Here is a 15,795-nt window from a genome sequence, read left to right as displayed (position 1 = left end):
AGAAAGGAATGTTAAACATGCTTGTATTATCATAAACACCTTTAACTTGTTAACAAAAATGTCTCCTTCATGAATAAATAAATATAAAATATATATATGAATGAGGTAGATCCCCTCGACTTGGTCATTTGAAAAGTAGCCCGCCCGCAGAAAAAGTGTGGGCACCCCTGGCATATATCAAGTCCCAGGTTTTATTCTCAGCGCCGCATTGTAAGCCCTGGCCAGGCTGAATCATGTGACCCGCTTGCTGCCAGCTTTTCATTCACCGGTGATCTACAAAGAAAGGTAGACATACTCACAAGCTCTTTTGAGGCAGAACTGTGAAAGTGAGGGAAAAAAGAATGTTGGTAAAGTTTGTTTGCAGATTTATTGAAAAAGGTCAAAAACTATAGCAAAACTTGCAGCGCACTCATGAATTAATTCCTGTTGTGAATTTGTGTCTTATGAATGTGTAAAGGTCAGGCTGTCATTATAGAAACAGTTTTTGTACATACATATAAATATATCACATTTTCTATCTTGCCATAGAGTTTGTTACACATTTATCTGCCCCATATTGCATACTTTATTGACAACTTATATCCAAGTATTTCTGTGGACTGACTCAAGAAATGGAATCATTCAACTTTACACTATCAGGATTTTGGGGGGCTGATCTCAGATTCAGAATCAGAATCAGAATCAGCTTTATTGTCATTACGCAAGGTAACGAGATTGAGGCCATTCCATACAGTGCGATGTGTGCATGCTAGAAAAACAATGTGCAAATATATAAAAATTTAAAAAATGTAGAAGTGCAATGAATATGGTGTGAAATGAATATATACATGAAAAAAACAAAACAAAAACAGGGTGGTTGGTGGAATGGGTTATTGCACCGAAGAGAAGGCAGTTATGAGGGACAATGGGGCAGTCCGTTCAGGATGGTTATGGCCCTGGGGAAGAAGCTGTTCTTTAGCCTGTTTGTTGAGTTTATTCAAACTAAGCCAATCCTGTAAGGGAGACATTTGTTTTTTTTTCTATTTTATTTGGGAGCATCATTGCATGTTAATAAACATTTCTGTACAGAGTACATTGAAACATAAACACAACAGATTCTACCAAGAAGCTAATTTCCATATGTGGTCCCTAAACCTGATGTAAGCAGGCAGGATTAAAACACTAAAAATATACAACATTTATCTTTCAAGCATTTGCACCCAACACATTTCTTCCCAAGTGTTTATTTTGGTCAATTATTGCCACGCCCCAAACGAAGATGCAAGAGTCAAAACTAGGCCTAATTTATTTTGATAAAATATTGGAACTGCAATTTCTTAAGTTTTTTGGGAGGTACATTTTTTTAGTCTAAATCAGGGGTGCTCACACTTTTTCTGCAGGTGAGCTACTTTTCAATTGATCAACTCGTGGGGATCTACCTCATTCATATATATAATTTACATTTACTTATTTATGAAATATATGTTTTTGTTAACAAGTTAAAGGTGTTTAATGATAATGCAAGCATGTTTAACACATATAGTTAATATTGTTAAAAAATTAAAGGTGTTTAATGATAATACAAGTATGTTTAATACATATAGTTAATATTGTTAACGAGTAAAAGGTGTTTAAAGATAATGCAAGCATGTTTAACACATATAGTTAATATTGTTAAAAAATTAAAGGTGTTTAATGATAATACAAGTATGTTTAATACATATAGTTAATATTGTTAACAAGTTAAAGGTGTTTAATGATAATACAAGCATGTTTAACACATAGTTAATATTGTTAAAAAATTAAAGGTGTTTAATGATAATACAATAATGTTTAATACATATAGTTAATATTGTTAACAAGTTAAAGGTGTTTAAAGATAACACAAGCATGTTTAACACATATAGTTAATATTGTTAACAAGTTAAAGGTGTTTAATGATAATACAAGAATGTTTAATACATATAGTATTGTTAACAACTTAAAGGTGTTTAAAGATAATACAAGCATGTTTAACTCATATAGTTAATATTGTTAATAAGTTAAAGGTGTTTAAAGATAATACAAGCATGTTTAACACATATAGATTCCTTTCTTTCATGAAGACTAGAATATAAGTTGGTGTATTACCTGATTCTGATGACTTGCATTGATAGGAATCAGACAGTGGGGCTGATAATGTCCTCATTTTCGAATGGAGGAGAAAAAAAGTCTCCTTTCTGTCCAATACCACATGAAAGTGGTTGGTTTTTGGCATCTTATTTGTCCAGCTTCCGTACTCCTTTGTATGCACTTTACAAGAAATACATTGTCGGCAAACTCCGTAGCTTGCTAGCTTGTGCACGCCAGCTTTCTGAGACTCTTATTTTGTTAGCATAACTGTGCAACTGTGCAATCGGTCTTTGGAGTTTTGACGACAGGTACGGCGCCAGTCTGTTGAAATAAAGTGTTTCTCGCCTTCCAGTCGGTATATTTAATGAGCTGGCAGCAGCCAGCGTCATCTCAGAAGAACCTCGGGTGCCGTGAATGTCAATCAAGTGACGAAAGTGACGTCATAGTGAAGATTTATGATCGCTCATTTTTAGGACTATTTTTTTAATGCCTGGCTGGTGATCGACTGACACACCCTCCGAGATCGACCGGTAGCGCGCGATCGACGTAATGAGCCCCCCTGGTCTAAATAATTTCCTTATGATCCCTGGTTTAACAGCTCATGTGGTTGATTCAACAATTTTAGTATATGGCTAGGGATGGAAAGATAAACTGTATTAATGATAAATCGTGGAAAACCTCCTGGTGTTAGTATCACCGTTTTCAATTAAAGTTATCGTAAAAACGTGATTGATAGCCGCACTTCGATAAACTCAGGGACCGGTGATAGTGCCCATACTCTAGTGGGGCAAGTGCGCTCATGGCTGGCTGGCTATCTTAAATGCTAACATAAATACAAGAAACCTTAACATAATTCACTATTAAGAAACAACATACCCCAATGTAAACTTGCATAAACACGTTGCTATTTAAGCCATTCAATTGTGTACATTGACTCTACAGGCCGTGGTTGATATTTACACAAAAAAATATGACAGAGTTGTCTACAATAGGAACATACCTGCCAACTGCTCCGGTTTTCCCGTAATTAGTACGGTTTTCATCAACCTATTCCGGGTTACGGTTGCAGTGATAAAAAATACGGTTTTTCATTAATTAAATTTTTTTTTTTTTTTTTTAAGTTTTATTCACGAAATCGCGTAACATCAATGACAATCGACACTGCTTCCCGTAACTTCCTATCGAGCCATTCCGAATGCCATGCGCGAGGCTATTTATAGCACCGCTGCCAAGCACGAGGCACCAGTTGCCATTGTTTCCAAACGAGCGAACGATCATGGAATCAGCCGGAGAAAAATCGCAAACGAGTCTTAAACCAAAAAGAAAACTGCAGTCATTCCGTGAAGAATATTCAAAAGCCTATCCGGGAATAATTATCCGTTCCAAAAAGGGTGAAAACTACGCGAATTGCACCTTGTGCAGACAAGATTTTTCGATCGGACACGGAGGAATTAGCGATGTAAAAGACCACGTTGGGACAAAAAAACACAAGTCTAATGCCGTTGCTAGCGATACAAGTGGAAAACTTTCAACGTTTTTCGGATTTTAGCCACAAAAAGGTAATGACACCAATGTTATCTATTGGAATTGTTTAGTACTGTTATACTGTTAAAAGTGTTTATACTATTTATGCTTTCAAGTCCAAGTTGAAGAAATCTTGTTAAATGTTGACAGCATAACTACCAAAATACAGAAGTATGTCCTTAATATTTTGGCAGTGCTATTTCTGTTGAAAAGTTAAAATGATTACATTAGAGATGTGATGTGCCACTTTTCAAGTGTCTGATGGCTTAAATTAATTTTCATTAATTTTTCATATTTTGAATTCTTTTGAAAGGCTTACAAAAAAACTACATTTGAATTGTAATTCCATGCTATTGACATGACTATTAATTTTAATGAAGTTAGCTTACCATGTTTACAGTATGATAATTGTGATAGAAATGTGAATTTTAGGCACAGAATATTTTATACAATTGAACAAGGTAGTAGATTATACAAGCTTGGACAGAAAGTTAATAATGACACCAATTTTTTTTTTAATGGAATTATTTAATACTGTTTTACCATTTGTTTACTGTAAAAAGTGTTTATACGGTTTATACTTTCAATTAACAAATTGAAGTCTTGTGAAAGGTTGACAGGATAACTGGCATTAACTGTCAAAATAATTTCAAACTATTGAAGTTAACTTACCGAATAAACATGTCAATCAACCCATATGATTTTGGCTGTAATGTTTTTGTTTTGAAAAGTCACTGTGACTGATAGAAAAGTGATGGTTTTAGCAACATTTTAACCTGTCTGAATGCAATCAATCATTTTGCGTCGGGGGGCGAAGCCTGAACCCCCCACCAGGACTTTGTCCTGGACCTACCGGCCCTGGACCCTGGCTACTAGGTTTTTCTGATTTCAAAAGTTGGCAGGTATGTAGGAATATAAAACATTGTTGGAGGTTTTGGATGTGTTTTAGAGGGCTTTATAGCCGGAAAAAAATTGAATCCCCATTACCTTCATTGTTAGCCACCTCTTGAAAACGAGAAAGACTTAGGTGTTCTTGTATCGCATAGGGATTGGGAATGATGGGCCAGCATCCCCCAATAAGTGCAGTTCCCCTTTAATTCGGGTCAAAACACACCCAGAAATGAGGAAATTTCACCATTGATCGCGTATTAGTGTTATTCACGTTACGCAAAAAAATCATTGTCTACTAAACGCTAAAAACAAGACAACATTCGAATTATAAACACACTTCTGACATTTAACACTGTTGTTTTGTATATAATTCATCTTATCCCTCTACCTATTTATAGCCACTTATATCACGCACTTTACCCCGCCATGATATCACACACTTTACCCCGCCAAGTCTAGTGTGCATACGTATTATCTTTGTACCACACTCTGCCAGTCAAAGATAAAACAATGGCGAAGCAACTCACATACAGAAACAATAACATGAAAGATTAAATATTTGAATAACATGATCAAAACATATAGCTCACTAAATATGACTTAAACAATAGCAATTAATGCAATAATTTTACACTCTAACTTATTCCAGAAGAATCTGGGCGATATGTGGGGTTGGCTGCATAATTATGCAAATTATCAGCTGATCCAATCAATGCTAACTTTGCTAGTCCAGTGCGGAAATGTGTCCCGTGAAAAACCGTGCGACCGGAACGCTCTCATAACTAAAGTTCCTTGGGTGAATAATGTAAACTCACTACACCGGTAGTTTTTAGCGCTTTCATGGCAGATATAAGTAAGAACTTTAAACTATTTTATATTAGAAATGGCAACAGTGAAGGATGAATGTCACATAACAAGAAGATAGAGAATAAGAAGAAGCTTATTGACTATGATGTCTCCACGGACTACAAAGGCGGACTCACCGCAATTTTTCAGGATATTTGCAGATCCCAGAAGGTAAGAAAAGTTGCTTTTGCATAATATTGCGAAACAAAACGCCAGATAATATGTCTTACCTTATACACACCATAATAATACTTCTATGTTGAAGCACAGTACAATCCATGAAGCGGTGCGGCTTCATAGCTTACCAAAGTCGAACTAAAACATTTTGATAGATTTTTGAGGGCCGTGTGTAATGTTCTATACTTTCAATTAGGGATGTCCCGATCCAGGTTTTTGCACTTCCGATCCGATACCGATATTATTTTTGCATTTCCGATCCGATACCGATACTGACCGATACCGATACTGACCGATACTGGCCTATCCGAGCATGTATTAAAGTTTAAAGTTATTTAGCCTACTTAGTTGTCAGAATCATGTTGAAAAGGGTTTTAGTACTCTTGATAACAACTAGCCAGCTGAATTAGGGGAGTTTGAATAATACACAATGGTTGGTAACAAGAAACTGACCTGTTTATTCAAGGATAAACACAAAATAGACAAAATTATACATGACAAACAGAAATGGCATCATTGAACTAGGGCTGGGCGATATGGCCTTTTTTTAATAATGCGATATTATAAGGCCATATTGCGATACAGAATATATATCTCGATATTTTGCCTTAGCCTTGAATGAACACTTGATGCATATAATCACAGCAGTATGATGATTCTATGTGTTTTGATTGATTGATTGAGACTTTTATTAGTCGGTTGCACAGTGAAGTACATATTCCGTACAATTGACCACTATATGGTAACACCCGAATAAGTTTTTCAACTTGGGGTCATGATACAGATATATACTATCAGATATATACTATCATCATAATACAGTCATCACACAAGATAATCACATTGAATTATTTACATTATTTATAATCCAGGGTGTGGAGGGGGACGCCTGATGTAAGTGTCAAAAAGACAGCCAAAAGAGTTTGATATGAGAATAAATCTAAAGTTAAAATATAGGGTAGAAATGCACCCATTTGCAGGAAATGTAGTCTTGATTTTCAACATTTTCTTTCAAGGCTTGCTTGTCTACATTAAAACATTCTTCTTCATACTGCATTAATATATGCTACTTTTAAACTTTCATGCAGAGAAGGAAATCATAACTAAAAAAATCACAAATTTTTTCATACGGTGTTGAGGAAATGTTTGCTTCTGCATTTCGATGGTGTGGACGTGTGGCACCGAATGGAGATAAGCGTCTCGACAGACGTCACAATATTTGAACAATGATGACGAAAACTGTTTTCTCTGTCGTGTCCGTGTGTCGAAAATTGTTATGCGCTTATTTTTTTATTTGATTTTGTGCGTGGCATAGATTTGCCGTGCGCAGAGGACGCTTGTGCAGGCGCGCACCTTAGCGGCTGCGCTAGCATCACAGCTAACGTTAGCCATGCCGCTACCTCGCTCTCTGCTGGGAGAGGACGTATACGTATGTGATGTATGACGTGACAGTATGTGACGTGTGTAAGAAGGTGCGCTCGCTGTCTGTGAGAGGGAGACACAGGAAAGCGTGAGAAGAGCCTGTCGTGTAATGCCAGCAGCTAAAAGCAACTGCGTGAGAATTGTGGATGTGTTGAAGGTGTGCTGGAAAATGCGGAACGGAAATTACGGCGCAGCAGAAAAGTGGAATGTATTATTTAATTAGGTGCGTTGGAAAACACGGACCAGAGTTTCTTTTTAAACTGGATCTGGATCGGCATTTTCCCATGCCTTGCAGATACGCAATTTTTGGCAAATATCGGCGGCCGATCCGATCCAAATATCGTATCGGGACATCCCTACTTTCAATGGAACATATAACATGTTGGTGTTGTGCACTTGAGTCATATTGCAGTCTACACATATCTCTTATGTGCGACTGCCATTTACTGGTCACACTTATCATTATACCAAATAAAATAGCTTCGAGGTCGGTAAGCAAAACCAGAATTATTCCTTTACATAAGGCGCACTGTCGAGTTTTGAGGAAAAAAGGGGTTGAAGTGCGCTTTATAGTCCAAAAATAATACAGAAATAATGTGAGTACCGTATTTTTCGGAGTATAAGTCGCACCGGAGTATAAGTTGCACCTGCCGAAAATGCATAGTAAAAAAGGAAAAAAAAACATATATAAGTCGCACTGGAGCCCGGCCGAACTATGAAAAAAACTGCGACTTATAGTCCGAAAAATACGGTACTCTCAACACTGGTTATCTAGCCATAAAAAACATCTTAAGCACTCAATCTTAATCTTCTTTTTTACATTATTTATGTTTCACTGTAAAAATGATCTCATATTTACAATTCACAGGTCATCACAAAAAGAAGCGATAGGTTTTATCTCAAGCAGACCAATAACTCTGAACCGTTATGAGTCAGCACACCCAAGGTTGTTACTCCCCTTCTTTCTCCTCTCTCCTAACAGCTGCTGTGCCACAATGAAAGCGAACAGAGGCAACATGCTGGATGCTGGAGTGTTCAACAAGGTCAAATATTCAAGGCTTGCTGCGGATGACGATGGATACATTGACTTACAGGTACTCGCAGTCAGGATAAGTAGATAATGCCACACAATGGATGGAAAAATGTTCTGGAATGATACTAGTGGGAAATAACTAGCTGCAGCTCATGTTATGTAATTCTTTACAGTTTAAGAGGAATCCACCAGTTGTCCCATACAAGGCAATCGCACTGGCACTCTTTCTCTTTTCGGTTGGCTCCTTACTCATCATCTTCGGGGCTCTTCTTCTGTCTGGCACGATTGAGGTTGAGGTGAGTAAATGTGAACGCTTGTTTGTCCATGTAGGCTCTGCCATTGACTGGCGACTAATCATGGGTAGACTTAGGGCTGGGCGATATGGCCTTTTGTTAATATCTCGATATGTTTAGGCCATGTCACGATACACAATTTTAATCTCAATATTTTGCCTTAGCCTTGAATGAACACTTGATGCATATAATCACAGCAGTATGCTGATTCTATGTGTCTACATTAAAACATTCTTCTTCATACTGCATTAATATTAGGGATGTCCCGATCCAGGTTTTTGCACTTCCGATCCGATACCGATATTGTTTTTGCACTTCCGATCCGATACCGATACTGGCCTATCCGAGCATGTATTAAAGTTTAAAGTTATTTAGCCTACTTAGTTGTCAGAATCATGTTGAAAAGGGTTTTAGTACTCTTGATAACAACTAGCCAGCTGAATTAGGGGAGTTTGAATAACACACAATGGTTGGTAACAAGAAACTGACCTGTTTATTCAAGGATAAACACAAAATAGACAAAATTATACATGACAAACAGAAATGGCATCATTGAAACTAGGGCTGGGCGATATGGCCTTTTTTTAATATTGCGATATTTTAAGGCCATATTGCGATACACGATATATATCTCGATATTTTGCCTCAGCCTTGAATGAACACTTGATGCATATAATCACAGCAGTATGATGATTCTAATGTGTTTTGATTGATTGATTGAGACTTTTATTAGTAGGTTGCACAGTGAAGTACATATTCCGTACAATTGACCACTAAATGGTAACACCCGAATAAGTTTTTCAACTTGTTTAAGTCGGGGTCCACTTAAATTGATTCATGATACAGATATATACTATCAGATATATACTATCATCATAATACAGTCATCACACAAGATAATCACATTTAATTATTTACATTATCTATAATCCGGGGTGTGGAGGGGGGCGCCGGATGTAAGTGTCAAAAAGACAGCCAAAAGAGTTTGATATGAGAATAAATCTAAAGTTAAAATATAGGGTAGAAATGCACCCATTTGCAGGAAATGTAGTCTTGATTTTCAAAATGTTCTTTCAAGGCTTGCATGTCTACATTAAAACATTCTTCTTCATACTGCATTAATATATGCTACTTTTAAACTTTCATGCAGAGAAGGAAATCACAACTAAAAAAAATCAAACATTTTTTCATACGGTGTTGATCTGGAAATGTTTGCCTCGGCATTTTGATGGTGTGGCATTTTGATGATGTGGACGTGTGGCACCGAATGGAGATAAGCGTCTCGACAGACGTTACAATATTTGAACAATGATGACGAAAACTGTTTTCTCTGTCGTGTCCGTGTGTCGAAAATTGTTATGCGCTTATTTTTTTATTTGTTTTTGTGCGTGGCATAGATTTGCCGTGCGCAGAGGACGTTTGAGCAGGCGCGCACCTTAGCGGCTGCGCTAGCATCACAGCTAACGTTAGCCATGCTGCTACCTCTCTGCTGGGAGAGGACGTATACGTATGTGACGTGTGACGTGTGTAAGAAGTTGCGCTTGCTGTCTGTGAGAAGGAGACAGAAGAAGGAGTGAGAAGAGCCTGTCGTGTAATGCCAGCAGCTAAAAGCAACTGCGTGAGAATCCATAGACCTGTGGATGTGTTGAAGGTGTGCTGGAAAATGCGGAACGTAAATAGGGAGCAGCAGAAAAGTGGAATGTATTACCGGTATTTAAATCTGTGCATTGGAAAACACGGACCAGAGTTTTTTTTAAACTGGATCTGGATCGGCATTTTCCCATGCCGTGCCGATACGCATTTTTTGGCAAATATCGGCGGCCGATCCGATCCAATTATCGGATCGGGACATCCCTAATTAATATATGCTCATTTTCAACTGCAGAGAGGGAAATCACAACTAAGTCAATTTATCAAAAGTGGATATATTAAACAGTTATTAAGCAGTGGCACAAACTACCATTTTTATTATTATTAACTTTATTAAACAGTTATTAAGCAGTGGCACAAACATTCATGTCATTTCCAAAACAGAAAGTGCAAGATTGTCCGAGACATTTTAAAACAAGCTATTAGTGCACTTTTGTGCAGGATGTCACTAAGATGACATCAAAACAACACTAAATTAAAGTGTACTTTTTGTACAGAACGCCACTACAATAGTTTAAAACAAATAAAGTGCACTTTTGTGCATGATGTCACACAAGATATTTCAATAAGTGTCAAATAAAAATGAGCTGCATAATAGGAAATCAAATAGTGTATGTCCTTCACTATGTGGTAGATTCCTGCGGACGTTATCTCCTTCTGTTGTTGACTAGTTTTTTCATACGGTGTTGATCTGGAAATGGTTGCTTGGGCATTTTGTGGGTGTGGCACCGGCCGGAGATGTTGACATGCGGAGTTTCAAGCACTCCGGGTGACTTTTCAAATGATGCTACAAATTAGCAGTGGTGCTACTTTTTGTAGCAACGCTTTTGCTGCATATTTGACATATTACGGTTGTCTGTTCAACATCTTCCCACTTGAAGCCGAACCACCGCCAGACCATGGACCCCGTGCTGTTTTTCTTGGAATGAATTATGCCTTCATTTGTTAACAGTTTTTTAATTTTCTTATCGTTTCTCCATGAAGGTATTCGTTTTAAAATTACCTTTCTTGATTTTAGAGGAGCAACAACGTCAAGGCTGGATTAGAGGTTTTGATTAAAATGCAACAATAAAATCACAGGGTGATGGTAAAACTATTGTAGGACAGTTATTGTATATTTGTATAATTTGCAGACACTTCAGAAGTTGGATAGTGCTTCATCACAGTTCTCACTGAGGTCATCTGCTGGATAGAAGCTGTGATATTAAATAACACAGTAGTGGTCAGATACAGCGAAGGTGACAACAGAGGACACACTGGTGGACAGATCATAAGTAATGACCAAATCCAGAGTGTGCCCTCTGTTGTGAGTCCGCTGTGTGACATGTCGGGTAAAATCCATAAAATCTAACCTATTTAAAAATTCCCTCGAAACAGGGATTATATGTTGAACGAATGATTGATAAAAACTCAGAAAAATCATACATAAAAGCAGCACGTTTCTTTGGTGGTCTATAAACAGTGACGCTCAAAACTGGGGGGCTGCTAAAACAATTGCATTCATTGATTGTGCAAACTGGTAAATGATCACTGAAGTTAGCAGTCCACTTATCAATGTTATCGAAATCATTGCTAAATATATTATCAATAAACGTGGCGCAGAGACTTGTGATTCTGCTTGGCCTGAAATTTTAGGATATAAACTTATACTATACATCGTATCTATGCCGTCAACAATATTATTTTGCTTCTTAAGGTTCAGGAGTTCAATATTGATACCCCCACATATGAATATGATATTTTGCCTCATTTCTATAAAAGTTGTGTTAATCCAATCCTCAAACATTTCAATACTTGACTTAGGTGTTCAAAATCTACAGCTGCCTAACATGTTTTTGTCTTTTTCACGACATATTTCAATCCTTATACCTTCCAAAATATTATCAATTGCAAATGACTAGTTTTTCACCACTCTAGTCTAGGGATGTCCCGATCCGATATTTGGATCGGATCGGCTGCCGATATTTGCCAAAAATTGCGTATCGGCAAGGCATGGGAAAATGTCGATGCAGATCCAGTTTAAAAAGAAACTCCGGTCCGTGTTTTCCAACGCACCGATTTAAATAATACATTCCACTTTTCTGCTGCTCCGTAATTTCCGTTCCGCATTTTCCAGCACACCTTCAACACATCCACAGGTCTGTGGATTCTCTCGCAGTTGCTTTTAGCTGCTGGCATTACACGACAGGCTCTTCTCACTCTTTCCTGTGTCTCCCTCTCACAGACAGCAAGTGCACCTTCTTACACACGTCACATACTGTCACGACATACGTCACATACTGTCACGTCATACGTCACATACGTATACGTCCTCCCCCAGCAGAGAGGTAGCAGCATGGCTAACGTTAGCTGTGATGCTAGCGCAGCCGTGCGAGCAACGCTCCCTCTAAGTTGCTCGCCTGTGCAATTGCGCACTGTTTAAGCGTCCTCTGCGCATAGCAAATCTATGCCACGCACAAAATCAAATAAAAAAATAAGCGCATAACAATTTTCGACACACGGACACGACAGAGAACACAGTTTTCGTCATCATTGTTCTAATATTGTGACGTCTGTCGAGACGCTTATCTCCATTCGGTGCCACATGTCCACACCATAAAATGCCGAGGCAAAAATTTCCACATCAACACGTATGAAAAAATTTGTGATTTTTTTAGTTGTGATTTCCTTCTCTGCATGAAAGTTTAAAAGTAGCATATATTAATGCAGTATGAAGAAGAATGTTTTAATGTAGACATGCAAGCCTTGAAAGAAAATTTTGAAAATCAAGACTACATTTCCTGCAAATGGGTGCATTTCTACCCTATATTTTAACTTTAGATTTATTCTCATATCAAACTCTTTTGGCTGTCTTTTTGACACTTACATCCGGCGCCCCCCTCCACACCCTGGATTATAAATAATGTAAATAATTCAATGTGATTATCTTGTGTGATGACTGTATTATGATGATAGTATATATCTGATAGTATATATCTGTATCATGAATCAATTTAAGTGGACCCCGACTTAAACAAGTTGAAAAACTTATTCGGGTGTTACCATTTAGTGGTCAATTGTACGGAATATGTACTTCACTGTGCAACCTACTAATAAAAGTCTCAATCAATCAATCAAAACACATAGAATCATCATACTGCTGTGATTATATGCATCAAGTGTTCATTCAAAGCTAAGGCAAAATATCGAGATACATATCGTGTATCGCAATATGGCCTTAAAATATTGCAATATTAAAAAAAGGCCATATCGCCCAGCCCTAGTTCAATGATGCCATTTCTGTTTGTCATGTATAATTTTGTCTATTTTGTGTTTATCCTTGAATAAACAGGTCAGTTTCTTGTTACCAACCATTGTGTATTATTCAAACTCCCCTAATTCAGCTGGCTAGTTGTTATCAAGAGTACTAAAACCCTTTTCAACATGATTCTGACAACTAAGTAGGCTAAATAACTTTAAACTTTAATACATGCTCGGATAGGCCAGTATCGGTTAGTATCGGTATCGGATCGGAAATGCAAAAACAATATCGGTATCGGATCGGAAGTGCAAAAACCTGGATCGTGACATCCCTACTCTAGTCCAGATGTTTATCCACTGTTTCTGGTGATGAGGTTCAGTTCATATCCTTTCAGGTCTAAATCTATTCCTTTCTCTTATTGCAGGTTTCTGCGATTGCAATTACTTTAAGATGTATTTTAAACGGTCTGCTATTGCTGGTTGTTGTTGTAGTTTGCATGCAGACTTCTGCTATTGATGTGAATAATTGATAGTGTGTTGTCGGATGTAATGTTTGTATTATATTGTTCTGTTGTTTAGTAGGAGCATTTATTGTTGAGAGTAAACGTTTGTGTCGGGATTTATTTCCTTCTCAAAGTCCAGTTGTTTCATGCTTATTGATTTATTGTCCATTGATTTATTGTTAGCTAAATCTGTCCAGTTCCTCCGCGCTTCTTACTACCCACACCTTTGCTTCCTTCAGAGAGCCCTTCAGTTTGATAAATATTTTACAATTTGTTACCCAGGTGTGCTGTATTTTCTTAGGTATCTTGCCTTTTTAGCGATGTCTGCATTCTTTTTCGTGAGTTGGTCATTTACACGTTTGTTTCTTTCAGTTTGTGTCCTTGTTTGAAAAGTGACATTTTATTTTTCCTGTCACAAGCCTCATTATGATGGGAGGTCTGTCGTCTGTCTGTCTGCAGCGGGTGGCATGCCTCGGTGTTATCCAGGTCCATCTTTTTTCCTTTGCTTTGGAAGAATGATGCCACCTGTTGCTCCGTCGAGTTGTTGTCTTCCTCGATGGCCTCCCCACTGTCTGCAGCCACAGCGTGCGCATATTAGTGAGGCTTTAATTCCAGTCCAGAGGTGATCACATCATTTATCCGGCATCTTATCTGGTCTACTTTTAGTTCCGGTTCTTGTATGCGTGTCCTTTTCTGTGTTCAGCAAGAGCTGCTTCTGTATGGCGTTATGTTACTGTCTTAAAGTTGAGGTCGCAAAGGCAGATTTTGAGGACAGAAAAATAAGTTTCGCAAGCACAGACATTATATTTTGAAAATAAATTAAACCCAGAGCAGCCACACAGAGTACGTGTGTCCAGTTCTCTGCTGGTTGCCTTTTTGACACAAATATAACACTGTGTGTCTAAACTTGCGCGAGCACAGAGCAGAAATCTGAGGGAGTGAAGAAAAAAAAAGTTGAATGTGCAGAAGGGTGATGTTGAGAGAGTTGAAGAGAGGGGATGGGCATCCATCTGACTGCAGACAACACTAATTATTGAGTGTTAATATGGATAATAGCAAACACTTTTATCGTGCACAAAATACATTTATATTCGCTCCCCAAATAAATTGTGTGAGTTTAATTTATTTTCAAAATCTAAAGTCTGTGCTTGCAAAACGGTGGTCCCTTGTTCCCTGGGCACTGCCCCTGCTGCTTTGGGTTGGGCTCTCTGAGTGGCTGAGGTCATTCTGTAGCTCCCGCACACACTGTTAGGCATACACACAATTATTCATTCATGCATACGTACATTCATTCATACATACGCGCACGTATTGGTCATATTTGCCAACCCTCCCGAATTTTCCGGGAGACTCCCGAAATTCAGCGCCTCTCCCGAAAACCTCCCGGAACAAATATTCTCCCGAAAATCTCCCGATTTTCAGCCGGAGCTGTAAGCCACGCCCCTTCCAGCTCCATGCGGACCTGAGTGAGGACAGCCTTTTTTCATTACGGGAGGACAACAGGGTGACAAGAACTAAATCATCCAGACTAGAGATAAATTGTATTATTATGTTTATCTTACCTAAAAATAAATATATTTATTCATTTAAAAAAACAAAACAACTAAATACATTTTTACTATATTTTGCTAAAAACATCAAAATTAATTGTATTTTTATTTGTATTTTTTCTTGACTCCTTATTACATCCAGCCATAGAATTATACATTAAAATAAACATATTTGAAATAATTTATTTTAAATTATCATAATAATTCATTTAAAATGACCATATTTAATTATTAAAATAATTGCTTGTTTATCAACAACTTTAGCATTTTATTCATTACATTTTGAAACTCTCAGTAGCAATTATCTAAACACAGTTTGTTTGCATATTTTCAGGATGTAGATATCTATATATATATATATATATATATATATATATATATATATATATATATGTGTGTGTATATGTGTGTATATATATATATATATGTATATATATATATATATATATATATAATGTGTGTATATATATATATATATATATAAATATATAATGTGTGTGTATATATACTTGACTTGGTGAATTCTAGCTGTCAATATACTCCTCCCCTCTTAACCATGCCCCCAACCACGCCCC

At 37.4% G+C, this 15,795-nt stretch overlaps 1 protein-coding gene across 1 annotated transcript in view; it reads left to right on the top strand.

The window, feature by feature from the left end:
- The window catches only part of LOC133619822 (transmembrane protein 230-like), a 43,300-nt gene that overhangs the window by 6,542 nt on the left and 20,963 nt on the right, over positions 1–15,795 (top strand). Inside the window, exons 2-3 of the mRNA XM_061981086.2 lie at positions 7,934–8,045; positions 8,158–8,280. Coding sequence (XP_061837070.2) covers positions 7,934–8,045; positions 8,158–8,280 — 235 coding nt within the window. The remainder of the gene's footprint in view (positions 1–7,933; positions 8,046–8,157; positions 8,281–15,795) is intronic.

The sequence above is a fragment of the Nerophis lumbriciformis genome, linkage group LG20 (assembly GCF_033978685.3).
Source record: "Nerophis lumbriciformis linkage group LG20, RoL_Nlum_v2.1, whole genome shotgun sequence".
Taxonomy (NCBI): Eukaryota; Metazoa; Chordata; class Actinopteri; order Syngnathiformes; family Syngnathidae; genus Nerophis; species Nerophis lumbriciformis.
This window is presented reverse-complemented; position numbering and strand designations above follow the sequence as displayed.